Consider the following 23,052-nt stretch of genomic DNA (forward strand, 5'->3'; position numbering starts at 1 on the left):
ATATGATACCTTGACATTATTCTGTGTACCTTTCGTACCCTTTAAATAACTTAAGCCATTATTTTTGTATAGGTTAAATATTGAAGCTTTGTTTTTAAAGATACTTACATTAGAAAATCTCAGTGAAAATACAATTTTTATCTAATGAGTTTTGTGGGATAGATTCTGAGAATGGTGAGAGAGAAGCAGTATATATGGCTATATTATCTGTATATAATTATGGATAAATACCCATTTATTCTTTAGTTCAGGGACTTGCTCTTTTATCTTTTTTTTGATAGAACTTTGAAAAGAGTAATATCACCTGAACAGAGATGCAGTGGCCTAAAAACAACAGAAACATCCCCTTATGAAAAAAATGAAAACCCAATCAAAACTGCAACTACAAACCAAAAACCCAACTCCCCTCACCCAAAGTCTCTCCTAAAATTCTCAAATTCTACAGAGATATGTAAGTTAAAACATATCACCGATCTTACAGGATTTATTTTCTTTCAGATGATAATATCAAATACAGCAATATTTTTTAACCACAGACTATTTGAAGTGAAAATACTGATTTAAACTTTTAGAAATGATAAATAGTTAGTTTGCATGTAACAGTTAATACAGCATAAAAATAAGAAATGTATGTGGGAATATCGTTCCCATTTTCTAAGCTTTTGTCAGGAAGAAGGTATTCTATATAGTGCAGCTTGGATTTTTTTTTTTTCAGGAAGTATGATATAATTCAGTTTCAGTACAGAATTGCCTACTGTAGAGATCTCAAATTTCCACTTTTTTTTTTTCAAAGCATACATGGTGGGAAGGGTGGGAACAGGAGACTGTAGACAAAAGCTTTGCAAAACTTGAAGAAATGGTACATTTATCAGGCTTATGGAATCTGTTTGCTACTGTCATGCATGATGGCATCGATTTTACCACCTGGACCTTTTGGTCATGCTATTTATGCTTTCTCTAGTACTTCAGTTCTACCAGTTCCTCACCTGGTGCTGTTTCTTCACCCTGCAGGCTAAGTCCAACCTGCATGCTTAGGGCTGTCTTCATGATCCTCAAGAGCTGGCCGCAGTTAGAGGAGTGTTCTCCTGCAGTGTGTTAGGCTGTAAGCCTGAATTTGGGGTGGAAGCTGAAGGGCTCTTTGCTTTAAGTGTAAATTTCAGTGGCTCTTTGCTCTCAGACTTCTTGAGCCCTCAACCATAAGGAGATTGGGATATGGGGAGAGCTGGGCAGCTGGGAAGGACTCTGTCGACTATTGTGCGGGCATCAGCCACACACACTAATGAGAAAACCAGTTATAATCCCAGGAGGCTTACGTCCTCTGTAGGGCAGTCCACGCTCCCAGTGGAAATTTCTGGAGATACACGGGAAAAGGCTGCAGACCCCTGATTTACAGGGATATTCTTATTGGGACAATATTATAACCTTCGCTAGTGCTGGCAAATCTCACTTGAGCTGCCTCATTTCAGAGCAGCTGAGAAATAGTTGTATTCAAATCCAGCATACCATGGTACGTGGCACTGGGACCCCTCCAGTTACATGCCTGTTGGCAGCTGCCACCTATTAGTGTACGTGCCTCCTTGTCGTTCCTGTATGGCTCACCTGTCAGGTTGTGCCCTTGATCAAAGTTTGGAGACGGTGCATTGTGCTTCTGTTTCACCGCAATTGCTGTTTTCCAAGATGTGATTGTGCATGTCCTACAGTGAATTTACTGAAGCATGCCCACATCTCACGGGATGGTTAACTCCTGCGTTAGAACCGTGGAGCAACTTGTTGCAAACAGTTTTAAATCATAGTCTTAAAAGCTAAACAACCAAACTCATATTGCCCTAAAATCCTGCTTTATTTGAGTATAGCCTTTTGTGCAAGTTCAACAATTCAGCCATGTCTCTCTTCTCTGTCCCATTAGAAATAATAAATCAAGAGTGTCACCATATTCAAGGTGATCCCCGTTAAAGGAAGCTGCACAATAGCATTCCTGTGCTGTGTTGTTTCTTAGGACTGTGGTGCAGCTCTTGCTATCTTTGTTAATCTTGGAAATCACAAAGCTTTCTTTTTAGTGGCCTCTGAAGGAAACCAGTAAGAGACCTTCCCTTAAGATTTGGGGCAAACAAATCTTAACTGCTGTCTGTGTTTCCTGGCCCAGCTCTTCTCTCCCATACTGCCAAGTTCATCTGTGTTAACATCACCTCCCCTGTCTCCTGTGCCTGAGTTTTTTTGTTGGCAGTGTGGCCTTAATCTCATACAGCACGCACAGTAATGGGTGAGCTATCGGGTCATTGATTTGAACTGGGGATATGCTTCTTGTGACACGGTAACTAATGTGGAGAGGTGAGAACAGTCATTGATCCCAGGGAGTCCCGGAGAGTACTGACAGAGGTCAGAGATACAGCATGTCAAATTCTTTCTGCAGGATTTGCACAGTGATAAATTGATTTAAATACCTGCACAGCACAAGAGCATTCAGTTACATTAGATATTTTTGCAGACCTGTCTGCTGCCTTCTAAGAATAACAGAGAACAAAAGGGGAAGCAAGTTGGGCTGGAACAGGTTTGGGTTGCAGTAGAGTGAAACAGAAATAACTGTAATCCAGAGACTAAATAATAGGGTTGAAATTCAGTCTTCTGTCTGTTACCATTGCCCCTATTTTATTTCTGTAGAAAGCCTACGTCCTTCTGTGCCTCAGCTTACCACCACCCTTTCATAAATTGGTCTCTGTTTCTTAATAATGGACTTCATAATTTTTCTGTAAATATGAGTATTCAAGCAAAAATAATACTGTGGTTCTTGTGAAGCTAATTTGCAGTAGGCTGATGGGAAGTTGAAACTTTTTTTTTATTCTGATAATACTGGAAATTTGGATTGTGTGTCAAGTGTTGTAGAAAGCAAAGGTACTGTTCACACACTTGGGGCATATGCTGCATGTAAGCCAGCATCCTTTAATTGTCGGTGGGTCTGTTAATAAGCAAGTGTATCATTAGAAAACCTCTCTCTACAATAATGCGTGCTCCATATATATTTTTCCGGAGCTCAAGTAGCAGAGACAGATGGAAGTGAGGATAAGTTTCTGAGCAAGTCAGATGGAGAAGAAATAGTTCCCTGTCTCCTGACTTGATTGGTAAATACAGTTGAACTTGTTCAACTAACAGTATGAACTGTATAAGAAGGAAATAAATGGGGTGAAAAGCACCCTATGGATATAAAGCATTGCCTTATACCAGTGTCTTCTGTGCAGAGGACGGTGGTGAATTCCTCTCATGTTTTGAGGACTCCTCTACATTTTCATTGTCATTTCATGTCCCTGTTGATGGTGGGTTTAGTCCTTTTTGAACACTGCCTAATTCCAGTTTAGCATTGCTGTGTTCACAACGGCAAGCTTCGGCCAGGCATACTCTAGAAGGACTGTTGCAGGGCTGCGCTAAGAAACTTGCTTAATTCTTCTTGTGAAATGCTTGGATCCAGCTGGCTGGTGCCTTCAAGGCCTTTGTTTTTAGGAATATTAAATTTAACCGCAAATGAAAACAATAAAAAAGCCAAGAATGTTAGAGGAGAACTTGATGTTCTTTTTTCTCTCCCTGTCATTAGTTATTGGTTGTACAGTAAACACTGTCTTATCTAATATATCTATTCTTTTTGAGGATGCCATCTTCCTGCAAAGAAGTGCTATGTAATGCCTAGAGAATTAGAAGGAGATCCTGGAACGTGGGTTCAGTCACATGCTTTTCCACAGTTTCATTATGTGATCTAGACCATCCCGTTTGCATCCCTACATCTTTGTTTTGCAAGCTGTAAATGAAAGGAAATGCTATTAACTCTCTTTTGAGATTAATATGAGAAGCCCTTTAGGTCAACTCAGAATGACTGTCATAAGAATTTGGGGTTTGTTTGTTTCGTGTTTGGAGATCTGGCACGAATTTGTAGTAGCTATGATGACATCTGATTTACAGACCAAGTTACAATAGTCACACTGATGTCTGATCTGTCTTTACAGATAGAGTGTTCTTCAGCATAGCCCAGTGGATGACTTGTCCACAATCATGTAGTTGAACTAGAATGTATGTTTCCATTACTGGACTACACATATTTCTGACTGGGGTATGGAATGATAATCTCTCAGTATCTTTAAAACTCATTAATTAAAGATCCTCTCCCAGTGCCTTCTAAACTGGGAGAGGATCTTTTTCTAGTGAAAGAGATAGAGGGCAGGGACCCCTGTGAGCAAGCTTCTGAATGGTATCCTCTCCCCAGTAAACCTAGGCCTTGGGCTTCTGGTTCTGCACATGTGACCGTGTTGTGCCACAGTACTGGCATGCAGGAAACTTTCATTGCAGTAAAACATGTACCCAGGAACCAGCAGAGCAGAGGAGAAGTCTATCAGTGTTGAATTACATGCCAAAGTGTGTTTAAAGGGTATACTCTCATGTAATTTTGTATACAGGGCAGAAACTGGCAGGAAATTGCTGCCTGTCTCCATCTGACCTGTATTATTTTTAAGATATTGAAAACAATTAGAAATTAAGAGAAGTATATTTCCTAAAAAAATAAATTGCAAGAATCCATTTGTATAAAGTGTGTGGGGTGGGGTGGTTGTTTTAGGTTTTTTAACTCAAATCAATGAACAATGTAGAAAATGTAAAGTGACCACCTTGCGACAGAGCTACTTATGTGTGTGATGTTGCATAAGTACTGTGGTATTTCTGGCACCTGCACAGAAGTGGAAATAGTGTGTTTCCCTTACTGTTCATTAAATTGACCAAAAAAGTTCTGATGATCTTAACCAGACCAAACAGTACAAAATTCATGATGCTAATTTTCCTGCTATAGAATATAAATGTAATAACAAGATGATACCTGGCACCAGACTTACTGTTGGTTCCATAAAGCAGTCTTCCAGGAAGCAGAGTAAGGGATCCTTGACCACAGGAGGAGGAACGATCTGCCAGGTTACATTTATGACCTTTGTAAGAATAATTTTTTCTCAGAGGTGTATTGTAGAGGCCTTGACCGTCTCATCTGCAAGAGCTGAGGAGGAAACTAGCTTCATATTTACATGAGTCTGTGTGCCTGTTCTCTGGAGTCTGGGGTGAACCCTTGTACGGTCTGATGGAGAGTGCTAATAGACTAGGAAGCCTCTTAGCATGCCCCTTTTGTCTTGCTGTTTAATGACTGTTCTCAATGGCCTTGTAAAAAATAATTGTTACAGGAGACTCTGAAAACGGCAAGGAGGAGTTGCCTGTTGCCAGTGGGCTTTTTAGCTGCAGAATACCTTTAGGGCTGAGCTTTCTGAGGTCTTCATGCTAGTTGGATGTGGTCTGGAGGGCAGTTTCTCAGGAGAGTATTTGTGGGTGCAAACTGTTCTCCACTGCATTGAAGATCAGTTATGAGTGCCCAGTGATCTTGTCCAAAGCTGAAATGAAGACTGTATGCAACACCTACTGTAGTGCATGAAGTGCAAAGTAGAGAAGTCTTTCCATTTGCTTCGTAGGGCACTTAGATCCTTATTTTGGGGATGATGATTATCTGTAGAGATGATTAGTCTCCCTTCCTACCCACTGTAACACTGGGCTGACCTGATTGAAAGTAGTTTATTTGTTGTCTAGTAAAAAATTGTTACAGTCCTTGGTGGTTCCTTCTTGACCAGAGGAACATGAGGAACATGGAGATAAGTCAGGTGGGAAAAGGCAGAGTCCCCAAGGGTCCCTTTCACTTGCCGGTTCTCCGGTTCCTGTCCTCTTGGTAAGAAAGAGAACCAAACTATTCCAGTTCCTGCCTTCTAGACAGAGTTTATGTCTTTGAAAAGTGAGTATGTTTTGGCTTATGTAAGACTTTGACTGGGGAATCTTTGTTAAGCTCTGATTAGAGCAAAATACTCTCTGAGCAGCTGCCTGTCAGAGTTGTACAGGAGCTTGAGCAGCTTCATTCATAGCAGCTTCATACTAGTCTGTTCTAATCAAAATGATGGCTCAAGTGATGGAAAATCAATAGGGTTATTAATTTGTCTTTCAGAGCTTTTTCTGAACAGGTTCTCTTTGCATTAGCCTTCTTAAAAAGATAGATCGGAAGCAGGTGTTATTATGCCTAGGCTTCTTCTCTCAGGTTAATGAAAATTTAAAGTGTTTCCTCCCCCCCTGCCCTCCAACTGTTGACTCTCCCACCATGAAGTTGTCCAGGAAGGGCTCTTCTATTCTTGATTCAGAAGCTTCCTTACAAGGGTTTGGGACTGGGAGGAAGGAAAATTAGGGAGATATTTTGAAAGGGAAGGAGTTAGGGGATTGCTTTTGGTTGGAAGGGGAGAAGTGCATTGTTCTTGCTGCACTGATTGCTTTCTTCAGAAGTCTCAGCTGCGAAAAGGTGATTTGGGTACATGCCGGTGGATTTTTAATGCTGCTTTTTTTAAATTATTTTTGAAGATACTAGCCCATTCTGTTCCTGGCTTTCAGCTTTGTACTCTGAAAATATTTACACATTTCAAATTTCTTTTCACATGCTCTGCTGAGAAAAAGCAAGTGAAAAATCAAAGGAAACTATCAAATCTTAATAATGTTTTTCTTACTGGGGGGATAGGGTGAGACATAAAGTTGAAATGGTCTATTTGCACCTGAATTCACAGACCAATACCTGTGTTTTTCCCATTTGAAAAATAAGTCTGCCCTACATTTGTTGGAAGAGCCTCATAAGCAAGCAAAATTAACTAAAAATTTGTCATTCAAGCGCTGACTGGTAGGATAGCTTCCTGGGGGTAGGTATTTGTAAGATGAAGCAGTGGTGGACTTTTAAAGGCAAAATAGGGAAGCTGAGTACTCAGAAAGTTGCTTTGAGATGTACGCCGAATAGAAATGTAAGAGAAGATCTGTTCCCACTTCCCCTTGCCGTCCCCCTCATCCCTCCCAACCACTGCAGGAATCTCTTTTAGATTTAGAGACAAACAATTTTGAGATGAGTGTTCGTTCAAGATCCAACTTGCCTACACCTTTCCTTTTCACAGACACTTCCTTCCAAAAGGGACTGTCACAGTCCAAGACAACAAAAAGGAACTTTTAAGTCTGAAGCTCATGCGAACTCTTTAGACAAGCTTGTGTCTGTCTATACATCTGTTTCCCCCTTGGAAAATGTTGGTCTGTTGTTACAAGTGGCCATCTTCATGTTTCTGTACATGGGAAAACACAAATCCAAATGCTGTTATTGTTTCATTTTCTAACATTTTTTTTAAAAATGGAACTTTTGTTTAATATTAAACAAAAGATTATGCATGTTTTATTACTTAGTAATAAAATCAAGTCAATGAGTCAGTGAGTCTCTCTTATCATCTAATGACCTAATATTTGCAGTAGATACTGTGTCAATTTTCTGTTAAAATATTAAAAAAAAAAATCATTGGCTACCTTTTTGGGTAAAATGACAAACAAGTCTATTCTCATGTATACACAGGCTTCTCAAGAAAAGGTTTTTTTAAAATCTCTGGGTTATATCCAGAAGTGTTTAATAGGGAACATGAAATACTTGATCTCTCTGATTTCAAGTTTCATTGCTGGCCTTCTGCCAGTAACAGGGCTGGTGCAGAGCATGACTGAATGCCAAGCCTGGAATACAAACAAAGGAGGATCTGCTACAAGTCCTTGTTTCTTCTTGTTTGCTTTTATTATATCAAAGATTAGAAAGAGGAAAACATAGACGTTGTCTGGGTCAAGCTAAGCTGCAGCCCTGGGACAGAGCCCTTTCAAAATATTGTTGGGAAGCCTAAATATCCTCCAGATTGTTGCCTGGGTTGTTGGAGTCTGCTGTTGGATACCAGTCTTTGGCAAATCCACCAAAGCAGAATGCCGAGTTGTCTTGTTGGAGTGACCAGAGAAGATTCAAAATTGAAAGGTTGTGCTGTACGGAAAGGTATCTCTTGGCTTCAGTGTTTCTCTTTTCTTTCTGCCATTGCTCCATTTTCAAGTTCATTTCTATAGTAACTCATCTGCTATCAAAATTCTTAAACATAAACCCTTCACGTTCATCCAGAACTGTATTTCCAGTAGTGGAGCCATTCTGTGCCATGGGAAGAGTGCTGCTACTTAGGCTACATCGAGTTTTCCAATCTGTTAAGTGATCTTCACAGTTATGTATTCAGTAAAACGGGATGCCTGAATGTGCAGCACTTCCTAGTAAAGAACCAAAGTTTATGAAATGTTTCACATCGGCTACCATAATTGTTCCTGCAAAGCTAACAACATTGATTTTTCTTATTCCAATTTCCTGTTGTGGGGAATTGGTGTGAAGGTTTGGGGGTTTTATTTATTTATTTCTTTATTTTAAGTAGTTTTCTGTGCATAGACATTGGAACTCTTTCTTTTGCATGTGCTGGTGATATACTGGTGTGGTAGACTGGGAAAGTGTTGGCAGAGTATGTGCCCAAGGGGAAGCTGGGTGATTTGCTTTGGAGATCCTGGTGCAACTTGATAGTTCTGTTTTTGAATGCAGAGTTAATCCTTTGTGATGGAAATCCAAGCAACACACAATACTGTGAGAAGAAATGCAGAGTTATAAGGACTTGAGTGCATTTTGATGCTCCTGTCCCCTGAACAGCTTCCGCAGTTAACCACTAGCTGTGTTCAAATAGAGATGCCCTACACAAATACATTGACCTTGTTCTGCATTGACAGACTCCTTTGCTTCAAGGGAGAGGTCGTTTTTGGATTCAGTTAAAATGAGAGATCTGTAGCCTGTCCCTAGATTAGCTCCATGAGACTCTTCAGGTCCCAGTCCTTTACTCAGATGATGCAGATCTTCACTGCCCTGCTGACAGTCTCTGAGTTTTGCCATTCCTATGCCCTCTGGCTGTCCAAGTACCTAAGCCTGTAAATGGAGAAGAGCTGGAGAATAGTACCTGAAATAGGTTTGATGCTGAGAAATTTCCTTGTATCATAAAAAAACCTCATGTTCAGGCTCCTGTGTGTGTGTGAACGGGCTGTCTCCTGACACTCAGTGCAGTTCTTGACATTACAGTAGTTGTTAGAGTGCTCCAGACTCTCAGTGGCTTCTGGAAAACAGCCCCCACCTCCTTCATCTCCATTGGTTGTTTCATGTTTGCCTTACAGAGCTTTTTGGAGGCTTCTTAAGGCAACAGGATGAGAAATCAGTGACTGGAAAGTCAGCTAAGATGCTCACTTCTGTTGACACATTGCCTGGTGTAGGATGGCCTTGGGATCGTGCCTTCATTCCTGTTAAACTTAGTTATGCTGTGTCAAGCTTACTGCTTGGATGATCTTTTAATACAGGTTAGAGCTATTATCATTATAAATAAAGCACTGTGAAGTTCCTTACAGAAAGCATAAAAAGGGAAGGCTCCCTGTGGAAATACTTAGAGTAACATGAGCCAAAGTAACAAGTGGAACACACACACCTAATCCAGGACAGTGAGGTGAGGATCAGGAAGATTTGGGAAGGTGCTAGGAGAGGGAAAAATCATTCCCTCCTTGGAGGGGAGTGAAGGGGATGGAGGCCACAGGCAGGGCGAGTGTATGTGTGAGGGGAAGGATTAGTGTGTACAGAGTAGGGGCTGGGCCAGGATGGAAGCATGGGGAGCTTGAATTCAAGGTGGAACCAGAGACTGGTCGAGGTGAAAGGGTCATCATCACAGTGTGAAAGGAAGAGCTAGTACACGCATCAGAAATGTTGCAGGACGTTTGCTGTCAGATCTCTGCTGATGTCTCTGCTGAGGTCATGTTTCGGAGCTGTGGCTTGTTCGGTCTGTTTACCATGCACACTTAACCCGCTGCCCAACCAGGGTATCAGCTGTCTGTAATGTGCTCATCCTCACGGTGTGCTCATGAAGATGCACACTGTGATAGCTCCCTATCTTTTAAGCTGAGGTACAGAGGGGCTAAAAGAGCTGTCGTCTTATGCTTTAGATATGTTGAGATACTACAGTACAGTTTCACGATCAGCAAGTTTAAGCTACTGCCCTAATCACTGGATCATCCTAGCTCCACAAGGTCTCTCTTAGCTGCTGTGCAAAAGGACATGTATGCATAGACGCATGTGGGTTATTTAAGATGCATTAGGTAACAAGTTACTCTATCTCTTAAAAAAAAAAATAATCTCTTCTGTATTTGAAGGCTGACTGCTCTGCATAAGACTCTGAAAGTACTGGGGGCAGGAGACTCATGAAAACTGTCCTCTGTATGTTCTGGGTATTAATTACTTGAAATGAACCCAGCTTCTGCTCCAGTGAGATGAAGAGGCTTTTTATCCAGGCTACACTGTGCAAAAGGGTCTGTCCCTTACTTTTCCCCAAGTGGCAGCAAGGTTGAGTGTATCTTCGGGGAATTCACTCTTTGTGTTCTGCAGGGATTATGAAATACGTCAGACACGCGTATTGCCACTGAAGGGTGCCTCATGCCCTGTGAGGGAAAGCTGCTTGTGTGCTGTGGGTGATGCAGTGGGTTCATTAAACCCCAGTGCTGGATCCTCTTAGCCTCAGAAGAACAATCCCCTTTTAGCAAGCCATCAGTTCAGGCTATGTAGTCAGCAGAAAGCAACAGTTTGCAAATGCTAGGAGGAGTCGGGGGAGGAAGTCTGCTTCTCCCCAGTCAGTGTCTGAAGCAAAATCACTTGCTGGGAACAGATGATGCCATTCTTTTCTCTCCAGCTCAGTATCTAGCAAAGCGCATCTCCTGAGGCCACCTCATCATATTCCTAAGTATCTTTTGGAGTATGTTTTGTTCTCTGAAGTAACCAACTTAAGGAAGTAGGACTTCATGGAAGTCCATTACTTGCAGGAGCATTTACCATGCATTTGCATGAATGGATTTAAAGAAGTGAGTGGAAACGTAAAGATGTCTTTGGGAAGTTGGGTAAAACAAAGGCAGATGATAACTTTGGAAATGTTTGTCTGATTTTTGGATAGGGTAAGGTGGATGCTTGTTTGTCCCATTGACTTTACGGGGCTAGGTTGAGGCAATGATGGAGGAACTCAACTTCTGTTCTGAGAAACAGAAGGAAGTTTTGCTGGGTTTGCAAGGACAATACCTGGCAGCTGTGTCTGGGTTTATGGCCAAGATGCAGTAGTGCAGTCATGACCTCAGGGAATGGGGAATGGAGTTCCCAAGATGAAGATCCATGAGAATGTTAACTTTGCTTTGTTCTTGTAGGCAGGAGAGGAGAGTATGAACTTAGAGAAGTAGCAAGATGCTTTCAAAACTCAATGAAGACACAGTGAAGCAGGAATCTCTTCAGCTCTGGCAAAAACATTTCCAGCCCTTATTGCCCAGCTCTTAACACTGTCTTCAGCCCAACTAGAGGACAGCAATAATAACAACATTAAAGAACACAGATGTAGTTCTGAGCTTAGCTCAGACAGTTGTGGTGTTCATGTGCAGTAATTGAATGCAAGGCTGACCCCAAGATAGCAGTGTGTCATCTTTCTTCTCCTAATTGCTTTTCTCAGCCCTGCTCACAGCTGTTACTGTGGCACTTTGCCACTGGCTGGCTCCCTTCTGAGTTGATGTGGTTGCAGTGCAGGTTTCACTGCTGATGGTGAGTCCACAGGAGAAATTTACCATCCTAAAACAGTTAGCTGTCACGTTCGTGTTTGTTTCAAACGTCAGTGTGTAGACTGTCCGGTGACTTCCTGAGTTGCCAATGTCCGTTTGCCTCCCCTTTAAGGGAAGCTGGACATTGAGGTTTTTAACGTTGTCTATTCTCTTCCCCATCTCATTATTTTCCACACTCTTCAGCCAACCTAATACCCTTTTTTTTTCTCTGTATTTGTTTTACAGGAGTATATTGATGCTCATCCAGAAACCATTATCCTGGACCCTCTTCCGGCTATTCGTACACTTCTGGACCGATCCAAGTCTTATGAGCTAATTCGGCAAATAGAGGCATACATGCAAGGTAGGCCAATACCTGCTCTCCCTGAAGGCTGTTATTGTGACTAGAGAAGGAAGCAGCTGGCTTCTGGAGACTGGATATGAGGTTTGAAGTAGTGGTTTTGGGCCCCTTGGTTCTGTCTCTCCATGGGAGCACAGAGTGAAGCATTCCTGTGTCACAGGATTGCCCTCTGGAATCCCGTGCTCTTCTTTTTCCATGTACACAAAGGAGGTTTGCATCTGGTTAAAAATACGATGTGGATTTAATGGGGAGCATATTTACTCCAGTGAGCGCTCCCAGAAATCTTCTGGAAAACATTGTCTTTTTGTGTGTGCTGGTAAATTGAAATGACTGTACAAACTTAGCAGCTTGTCGTAAGAATCCTGAGGCCTGAATTGGGGGGAGATTTATGGAAGAAGAAAAATTGGTTTTGGAAAGGACTGAAAGAAATTAAATAAGCACTGGAAGTCTATTGCACAAGTTAATTGCTAGGAGGAACATAAATGCAGTTCTGGTGTTGGCTAGTTACCTGCCACAGCCTTTAATTGGCATCATTTGAGTTGTATTCCCATGTTTAGAAGTCATGCCTTTTAAACCTGAATAATTCTAGTATCTTATAATTTTAACCATTGTAACTGTTGGGTTAAGTTAGTCTGTCATTTCCTTTCTACTTCTGTTACTCTCATGTTCTTGAAACATTTATTGGCTTTTGAGTTTAAATCTAGAGTAGCTCTTGAAGTAATTGTTTCATATGTTAGATGACTATACTTGGGTGAAATTGCATTGCTGAACTATATTCTAATGGGGCATTATTGGAATTACCATTGTGATGGTGTTATCGCTATCCTGATGGGCAGATAAGAAGCTCATGAATTTGTATTTTTATAACTGTGGATTTTTAGACGTACTATTTGCATCTGACCTGCCTGGCCCCATCGGCAGTGTCTTTATGTAAAATTAAGACTGATAATTTACAGCACTCTCCCTTGTCTTTTGGAATCTCTTTAGGAGAAAATGTTCAATTAGTTTAAAAGGATTTTGTTTTGGAGTGGTTATTGCTGTTTGTGAGTGGGAAAGAGGTGCTGAGGGAAACTTGTGCTCTGAGAAAGTGGTTGGGATTTTTTTTCTGGCAGCGGAGAGATTCAGTAGTTTTTTTTTTTCTTAAATTGCTATCGGTATTATTATTGTTATCTCTATGAGAACAATATGTTAGGGGGAGCATCCCGTTTTTGCAAGTAGCTTGTCTTGCGCATATTTTGTCCTCCTCTGGTCAAACTGATGAGAAAAAGGAATAAATGCTTAAGGAGGAAAAAGAAAAAAGTAGGTTTGTATTCAGTTAAAACTGACACTTTAAAGAGAAGCTGTTAATAAAGTTGAGGAATGAGCTAAGGAAAAGCTTCACCTGTTCTCACTGGCCGCTGCAGTGTTGGGTGACCGTATTTCCCCTGTGCCTGTCTCCCCCCATGCCCCCCCTACCCCCAATCTCATCTTCTTTCTGTCCCATCATCATAAATATCATGACCGAGACCTTGAACCAACTTTGTATTTAGCAGGGGAAATCTCAGGAGAGCTGAGTAATTGGCTAACTTCTCGTTCTGGCCTAAGTAGATCAGCGTCTGTATTCCCGTGCATAATGATCTGCCGTGAGAGAAAAGTTACATCCCTCTAGAAAGTGTTGTGGGTTTTTCCCCCCCTACTTGTTTTCACCTGCTAAATTGTGTTTTCTGCTTTGCAGCTGTTGTATCATATCCCAAGACCATGAGTACTTATACTCAAACAAGAAGCAGTACATCTGTGAATAGCATGAAGTCTTAGGAGCCACATCTTCTTTGTTCTGGAATTTCAAAATGGGAGTCACTACCAAGAAAATAATATCCTAGTCTTTAGCTGTAACTAGAGACAACAGTTTATCACAGGATACAAAATTGATGTGATGGGTTAAGTTCAGTGCAAGGGATTATCTCTTCCAAAGGAATGCCATAAACTCTGGAGGTTTGGCTATGTGTGTAAGGAGAAATCTTCTGCTGTTGAAAGTCTTTCAAAAGAAAACTCAGGGTTTGTTTACAGACCAGTTTTGGATTCAGGTGATCATTACCTCTATTTGAATTATGTTTTAAAGTAACCCAGGGAAAGCACTGGGTTGAACTTGAGGTTTCCATGTCCTAGACTGACACTGTAAACCACTCAGTCCTTGTGGAAATACAAGGTCCACAGATTTGCAGAATCACTGAGGTTGGAAGATACCTCTTGAGATCATATAGTCCAACTCCCTGCTCAAAGCAGGATCCTCTAGAGCAGGTTCCCCAGGTCCATGTCTGGTTGGGTTTTGTATATCTCCACAGATGGAGACTGCATGACCTGTCTGGGCAACCTGCTCCAGTATTCGCCTTGAACCTGGTGTGCTAGCATGCAACTAGCAGTTGCTGAGGTGACTTGCAGAGATTGTTATTTTCTTCAGTATAGATAGTAATATTTCCCTTGGAAGGAAGTGGGACTCTCTTCTGAAGACAAAAAAAAAAACAGTTTTAAGAGATATTTTAGCATTGATTTTAATGGATTCTTTTTTGGAAGCAATAGTCTGGCCAGGGCTGTGACTTCCTCTTTTTCCTGTTCTCTGTTATTTTGAGTGCAAGGTCCAAAAGAGCTAGTCATTCTGAAACCTTCACCTCTGAGTCTTTTTAAAAAAAGATTTGAAAAAATAAAGGTTGCATTCCCAACTTGTGTCTACATAGCTGGCAGGTCTATCTTGAAATAAATCACTGAATAGTTTTTTTGGTATAGCAGTTGAGTTCTCTCAGCAGCTGTATTGCTTTGTTTCCTTAACTGTGAAGAATTGCTTCTGATATAAAAGTGCTCTAGATTAGGGTCTGTGATGTTTGATGAAAGATTAGGAGCATTATTTAATGGAAATTTCATTTTTAGCAGGGTATTGTATGGTTGGAGCTCTGTCAGCCTTTTTTTAAGCTTTAGCGTCATGAAAAATAACTAAATTCTCTGATGCCGTGTTGAAAAGCTGTGATCCTACAGCCTCGGAATTCAAGATCTGACTTTTAAAATTATGTTTAAGATGGTAATCATTGTGACTAGGCATTAACTAACCTTTTTACATTACATTTTTAGTTTTAAGATTAAAAGCTTTTAAAATTCCCTACATATCTTACAAGTAATAATCTAAACTGAAGGACTTTAAACCAAAACTGAGGTAAACATGCTACTTGCTCGGTGCTCCACCTAGTTAGTGTTCCCATCTGCTACTCAGCTTCCTTTGCTGTCTCAAGTGACTTACAGGTTTCTTCGATAATGTTTGAACTTCAGATATTCCAGACCCTGGAGTTCATTTCTTTAACCACTTCCACCTGTTTTTTTTCCATGATTTTAAAATCTTCTTGTTCTTAGATTCTTAAATTTAACTCCAAATCTAAAATTTCTACAGAAACTAGTCTTCACGGGGTTCCCCTAGAAGAGAGAACTCCCCCATGAGCCAAGCTGCAACTCCTGAATTTCTCTCTCTCCTAATAGTCTTTTGAAGTACAGGAACTATTCCCTGGAGACACTCTAAACAGTATAAAACCCTTTAGCTGTGATATTTTCATCCCAGCATGTATTCAAAATCATTTATGTTTGATTGTTTACTATTATATGAGATGCTGTGTTGCTATGTGTGCTCATTGCTGATTTTGGGGGATATTACAGAACAGATCACGGCATCCTTCTCTTTTCCCTGGATTTCTTTTTATCAGATTCTGTCTTAGAAATACATGCAGCTGTTCAAGGAGTATCTTTTGTGACTAGGAGAGAGGCTCAGCATGATGTAACGGGTAAGGCTCAGGGTTTTCTGCTTGGCGCTGGTTCTGACTTGCTACGTGACTTTGGGCACAGCATGTCATCCCTGGGCATCTCTTTTTTTTCTTGACACTCATCTGCCTGTCTCTTCCCTTTAGATGCCACATTTTTCTGGGCAGGAACCTCTTTTCCAGATATACATACACATACTCTGTTACAGTGAGTCTCTGATGCCAAGCAATCTGTGTAGGTATTGCTTTAACAGAAATTGTAGATCTGTTGTTGAGTAGAAAACTGGGTATTCACAATTCAACACCAAAGCAGGTAGTCAGCTTTTTATTTTTTGGAAGTTATGGAGCATGTACATTGCTGGAGTGGTACATACTCAGAACTTCTCAAAATCAGGCCACCCAGTTAAAAGTGCCTGAAAATAGCTGTGTATATATAGGTCTGGGCATTCACCTTTTGAAACTGTGGCCTCTGCTCTCTGTGGCCTACTTTTCCTAGCAGTTTTGGTCAGAGGGGAGGGAGAAGAATAGTCACACAAGTCAACTTCAGGTACCTCTATCTTTATTTGAAGCTCCTTTTAAAATGAAAGGAAAAATCTGGTTTTAATTTAAAGGCTTTAAGTCACCCACCTGAGGCTCACTTGTTTATGTAGGGACATATCAGTAAAGCATCTAAGTTAGAGGGCTGATGTTAGCTACTGCAAATAACTGTGCCAGTTTTTGGATGCAAAAGTCTCCCTTGTTGATTGTAAGCTCCCTTTCCACCATGTCTCATTCAACAGATGTCTCATTACCTCGCTCCAACAGTGGTGCATGTTTACTCACTGCATTTTAACTTCTGTGTGAAAACTAGTGTACATGCATGGAGGGATGTAATTGGAATGGAATTAATATTCTCTGTGACTGGAAGCACTGTGTCCAACATGCATCAGCACACAGCAGTGTTGCACGTCATGATGCTCTGTACCCCGGCTGTCAGCACTTGTACCCCAGTCTCAGCCCTGCCCTGTCAAACTGGAAAGACTCTGGGACTTTTGACCCAGGGAGGTGTCACTTGACATGTTTCTCATAAAAGCTCATTCATTCATCTAGGAGGGGGTTGACAAAGGGACACGGATATGTTGGTGTTACGTTAAACTAGCCCTGGCTTTGAAATTTAAAGTAGACAGCTGCTTCCAAAGGACTAATCCTGTCCTGAGGGAGGTGACAGGAAAAGAAAGTGCTAAGCCCCAGAGGGAACCTGGAATCTCCTCTCTTGTACCATTGCTTGCTCTTAGTAAGGTAGTTTACAAAAGGATTTTCTAAGGTAAGAATGCTGAAAATTAGACATTTCATAAACAGAAAATATGAACAGACTCTCCTTTCCCTTCCTGCTTCTCCTCCCCCTTCCCAGGTTTTCATTATTTTGAACTGTCAGCTCTGTCCCAGCATAGGTAGGAGGAACCAGAGAGCTCGGGGTCCCTGTGGAAATAATGGGCACCGTCCCTGTTCTCCCAACCAGGAGTGGCATTCTGCTGGCCTGCTAAGATACATCAGCTTGGTGTTGTTCAAGCTTACTCTGCAGTCCAACAGACACAAAGCCCAGAGAATAATACAGAAAACATTTTTATCATTTTGTCTCACAGTGTGCCAGCCAGAACTCCTTGAACCAACAAACAGTCTTCAGCTTTGATCCTAGTAGTCTTGATGGTCACTGAGCTTTCAAAATAAGCCTGTCTGTAAAGTTCAGGTGTTATTTTTGGGTTCACTTAAGTTTAATCTTTGAACCTCGTGTGCTTTTGTGGCCAGATACGGGGAATGTGCATCCCACTTTTAGTCTCCTTTGCTTATCCGAATCTAAAAAGAGGCAAGGCTGAACCTTTTATCCATTTATTGCATAGCAGTGTCAAAAACTTTTGTTTTACTTCTACGTGCATCATTTCAAAGTATTTGTGTACTTGGTAAAGCTGAAAACGTGGAAAAGTTTATAGCAATTTAAGCAAGAGCTTCTATGACTTTTGTGTTTGGGGCTTGGGTGGATCTGAAGAATGACCAAATCTGCTTTTATGGGGTAAAGATGCAAGCCATGACTGCACTCCACTGTCATGGGGCTTTCCTAAGACATCTCCAGTTTTAAGAACAGAACATGGATTAATTCTTGAGGATTTTTGTCTCTCTAGAATTAGGAAAGGAGGAGCAGGGATTCTTCGTGTCATGAGGAAGTCATCACTGAATAAACCGGATGTTTTAAATTCCAGCACAGTTGTGTTTCAAGTTATTCTGATCCTCTTGAGCAGAAATTGCCTTGGCTGGCATCCAACAACAGAATATACTTTTCCCAAGTATCTGGGTGCTAGAAAAAGTAAGGAAGGGGCAATGAAAGATAAATTGCTCACAATATCAATGTAAAACTTAACTGGGAATACTTTGCACAACAAGTGGCTTTTTCCCTGGTATTTCTACTCATAAGATTAGAGGTCAAGAAATAAGTCTTGAAAGTAGGACCTTTCATCTGAATTGGAAACCAGGACTCAGCTGGTAGAACTCTATTCCAGTTCTGGCGTGATGTCTTCATGTCACTTTTGCTGCTGAAGAAGCGGTTTGTTTTTAAGATGTGTTACAGTAGTCTAGCGTGGACAAGAAAAGTAGCATCCCTTACATTCCCTCAGACAAGTATCTAGCCAACATGTGAGACCCCTGGTTAGATTCTAGTATCTCCTCATGAGGAGTCCAGCAGGACCTTAAGGCTTTATCAGGGTAGCATGGGGTCAGCCGATGATAACAGTACCTGAGAGATCCATGAAGAGGATGCTTTCCTTTACCAGCACCACTAACATCCAGTCTAAAAGCACTATCGGCTCCTGATTCACTTATCTGCTGACTTTGTGCAACTGTTACAATGTCTGAGTGTATCAGCAAAGAAAATCATGAAAGCTTGAATTCCTTTATGTTCCTTGATGTCAGTAGTTGGTTCTCTCTCATGAATTTTCCAAGTGGCTTTCTGAAGTTAGCGTGGAAGAGGCTGCAAGTGTAAAGGTTGATGAGAGGGACTTGAGATGATCTCAGTTTCTTGTATAGCTTATGATTGAGTGGAACCAAACCTCCATGGTCACTTGCTTGATAGTCTTCCTAGACAAGGTCATTTATTTGTCATCATCATTTGATACACTACACCACTAACATCTTGCTTTGCTTCCAGTTTGGGGTACCCTTCTTACAGTAGTGACTGGAAAGTGCTGATTTTTTTGTTTTTCTGATGTGTAAACACTGCATATGGGGTGGAAATAGAGAGATCCAAATGCATCCATAGGCTGGTATGGCTGTATGGAGACAGTCAGCTCTTCTGGAGTATCAGTAATCGCAGTTCAAGTCACTGTACTGCATTTGTGTAAAGGAAACAAAACTGATTCCATAGGATACAGCTTAGTTCCATGAAAACAGAAAGATGCTACGCTGCGAAGAAAGAGTGGTAGTACTGCAGGCATATGTTGCATGCTTTCATACTCTGTTTGATGGGCAAGATATACGTGGAGCGTGTTTCAGAACTTGTGGCATTTGTAGGGAAATATGCAACTTGTGTAGTTCTGTACACTGAGAGTGAACCACTGCTTGTTAAATTGGGTTAAAATAGTCTGAATAGTAGAAATTGTGTGTCCCCCCAAACAGCACTGCATGGCCATGTTGCTCCGGTTGCCTTCTGGCCTATTAGAGTTCTTTGAAGCTGTCAGCTAGAGATTGGATAGCTGGACACAAGTCAGCACATCAAAATAACTTTAAAAAAAATAAAATCACTCCTCAGAGGGCAGTTAAGTAAAATGAAGCATCAGAAAGTGCAAGACAGAGACCAAAGACAGAGAGAAAAATAAATTGCTTTTAATGTGGCAAGTCAAGCATCCCATACTAGTGGCATTCCAGGACATTTATTAATAAAACTCTGGAAAAGGCGGATGAACACAGGATGGCAAATTTTTCAGATAAGTCCAAATTGTTTAGTTTTTCTGGCCAAGGGGAGACAGCAATATCAGATGGGTCTACCGAAAGTCAGTGAAGAGTCAGCATGATGATAGATCCGTTTTATTGCAGTCTCTTGGGCCCATAAAGAAATAATATGGACAGCTCATGCATTGTTAACGTCTACATTGACTTACTGCTCAGGAAAGACCTCGGCGTCACAGTGGGTAGCTCACTGGAAACTTCTGCCCCCTCTGCCTCAGTAGTCAAAAGAGAACATGCCAACAGAACCAAACAAAAAAATTATGCTGGCCAAAAATAGCACTGAAGATACTGAGCATACAGTTACCGAAATAAAGCGCTTTCTTTCCCCCAAAGACTGTATTCAGTTCTGATTTCCTGAATTTAAAAATATGCATTAGAAATTAAAGTAATCCTGGAGAAAAGGGACATGGTCGGTCCCAAGAGGTGGCCACAGCAGGGGAGAGTGAGATCAGTCTGGGGTTAGCAGAGGTTGCCCCTGAGCAAACACAATATGAATAAATGGAGAAACATTTCCCTTTTTCTCTTTCTTACCGTGTCACAGTAGAGTTCCACTGAATATCTGTGCAGTTGCCATAAAATATCAACTAACATCATAAATGGACTAAAAAAGGTAGCAAACATTCACAGCTAGATTTAAAAGGTTTACAATCAATCACGTTTGGGGGTGTATGGTACTGACTGGTGGCTGTTAGAAAGAAACTCCATTCATGAACTCCTAACTCCATAACCTGGGATAGGTTGGGGAACAATACATATTCCCTTTCCTCTGTTTTGAAAACCACTGCCAAGTAGCAGAAATGGAGATGACAAGCTGTCAGCTGACCTGTGGTCTCATTTGGTTTGAGAATTCTGTGTTCGTTTCTGATCTCCCAGGAAGCAAGAATGCCTGAAACTGCAGTGATGATTTAAAGCATTTTCTAGTTCTATGTAACTTTTAAACCTGATATGAATATTAATCTTTTGGCACTTTTACCGTCTTGTGAATAAAGTCTTGGGATTTTATATTAATTATTATGAGCACTCCGCATGTTAAAAAGGAACTTCAAATACAGCCTGACATGTTAAAGCTGTTACTCTTCCAGAAATGTGGCCGGGTGATGTGATCATGACTGTTTTTCCTTTGATAGCTCTCTCCTCTGCCCACACAAGACCCTGTAGAGCGAGGCAAGGGGGTGTGCGTGAGAGGACAGAACTGTGGCATTGGGGGGCAGGGACTTAATGGTGCTGAACACCCTTGAAGAATTTTGTCTGTTAGCTCTTGTTGTACTAGAGGATCAAGGAGGTCATCCTCCAGATCACGCTGGTGCATTGTCTGAGACACGGTGTTACTTAGCACACTGGGACTTTTAAAACTTGCTGTTTCATTTCCTCTCTTGCTGCCTGGCAAAATCATGAGGAAGACTGACCGGTTGCAAAATTTATCTCCCATGTAAATATGAAAATGATCAAATGGAGAGAGTTTCACAGGTCTCACCTTCCTGTCCGCCCTAACAAGCCTGCTCTGTGACCAGAACAGCTGCAGCTTTCCCCCCTTGCTGCAGCTCAGCTGCCAGCTTCTTTAGTGTCTGCCAGGGCGAGGAGGGAAATGAGCACTCAGCTGTTACTGAGCACGTTAATAACTTTAGATGTGGCATCGGGATTCCTACACGAGGGGAGGGTTCATATTCCAGGTCCTTCTTAATCAGCTTGAGGATGCCATGGGGGTGTTTGCTCTGTCTCTGAGTGCCAGTGAGCAGCCAGCAGTGAAATTTATCCTGCAGAGACACAAAGTGTCCGTCTTGCAGACATCTACCCACCACACATCTTTACTGACAAAGGGTATATGAATATTCTGAATGAGATCCTTCTTTTGACCAAGGGACGATATACATACTGTGAAGGTGATGGAAGACGTTAACGTTCAGGAAGACCTTTGTCCTTTCTGATTTGTGTTTTATTAATGTTTGAAGGTCCACTAAGATCTTGGTCGTGTGGGAAAGTTCAACTTCACTGAAGCAATTTCTTCACTTAAAACTGAGAGCTTATTCTATCACACCAGCTTACTTAGTCGCTGGTGTGTTGACAAGATGCCCATCCAGGTAAGTAGTAGGGACACTGAATATGAACCCCATCCTGTGCTAAGTCCTGATTCGTATGTAATACAATTAATCTACATGCAGCATTGTGGGCAAGGCATAGGTTAATATGGCTCTAAGATTTTAGGATCTGTAATGCCAGTGCAGTTTCATTTCAGCCAAATTTGCAAGGATACTTACGTTTTTCTATTAATACAGTTTGACTTGCATTACCCGATGTTTCCCAAGAAATGCAGCGCCTAGAGCCTCAGGGCCAGGAACCAGGCATTTTTGATCTCTGTTGCTGAGATTCAGGGCCTTGATGACAGCTCTGCTTACTTTTTTAATCTCTAAAATGACAGCCAAACTTCCCTGCTTCACCAGGGAACCTTTTGAGGGTTACTCAGCACTTGGGAAGCCTGTGAGTGTGCTGTTTGAACACCGGGAGGAGAAGGGGTAAGTATGATAAGATTTTTGGTCTCTAGTCTAGTGTAGTGCTGGAACAAACTAATGGAGTAGTTATGAACCTCCTGTACTGGAGTTTTTAAGAATGGGTTAGATAGACAAACATCTGCCAGTGTTGGTGTTGGGAGCATTTCATCTTGCCGGAATGCAGTGGGACTGGAGTAGGTAACCTGGTAACCTTTCCAGACCAGTATTTTTCGGATGTTGATTGTTCTTCAGAATAAAAAACATCGGCTACTGACAGTTTGAGCCAGGGAGCTTAACAAAGTCATGCTGAAATGTTAGTAGATACCTGTCCTGTGCGGGGCCAGCACAGAGGGAGACCCGTAGCATAGATGCTTACTTGCGCTGGCATGAGAGCTAAGCAGTCCGAGTAGTCTTGGGCTCCCACTGGGGCAAAGTCTCTATGGGTCAGTGCAGCCAGACCTGAATATGCTGGGCTGTGCTCCCTTACAAAAAGCAGTATGTCTTAGCTGGACACAGTCACATTACTTTGGCTATATGACTTCCAGGCCGAAGCTGGCTTCATTCTGCTTTTTTGGGATGCTGAGAGAGGAGCTGTGGGCTGGCTGCACCTGTTCCTGTGGACGTGGCGTAGCAGGAGCAAGTATTTCTTCCCTGGTGGAGAAATCTGTGGAATGAGTTTGTCACTTGCTTCACGAGGGTGAGGCAGTTGAGTGATGCATTCCTGAATCAGCAGGCTCCTCTTGCCTTGCGGCGTTAGGCAACCGCACTTTAATTCTAAAGCTATAAATTGTATAATTTGCATACGATACTAGGCAGAGAAGCATAATGGGACAGATGCTAATTGCTGATTTGGGAATCCTCACAAGCATTTGCTAGGAGATAAACTGCAGTTACTTCAGTATTGGGCAATTAGTGTTGGTTTTCTAGATGGAGAGAAGTGTATCAC

The 23,052-nt window shown here is 41.6% G+C and overlaps 1 protein-coding gene across 1 annotated transcript in view; it reads left to right on the forward strand.

Moving 5' to 3' along the window:
• Positions 1-23,052, forward strand: part of ITPK1 (inositol-tetrakisphosphate 1-kinase) — a 153,543-nt gene that overhangs the window by 81,266 nt on the left and 49,225 nt on the right. The window contains exon 4 of the mRNA XM_059819511.1: positions 11,761-11,878. Coding sequence (XP_059675494.1) covers positions 11,761-11,878 — 118 coding nt within the window. The remainder of the gene's footprint in view (positions 1-11,760; positions 11,879-23,052) is intronic.

The sequence above is a fragment of the Gavia stellata genome, chromosome 7 (assembly GCF_030936135.1).
Source record: "Gavia stellata isolate bGavSte3 chromosome 7, bGavSte3.hap2, whole genome shotgun sequence".
NCBI classification, from domain to species: domain Eukaryota; kingdom Metazoa; phylum Chordata; class Aves; order Gaviiformes; family Gaviidae; genus Gavia; species Gavia stellata.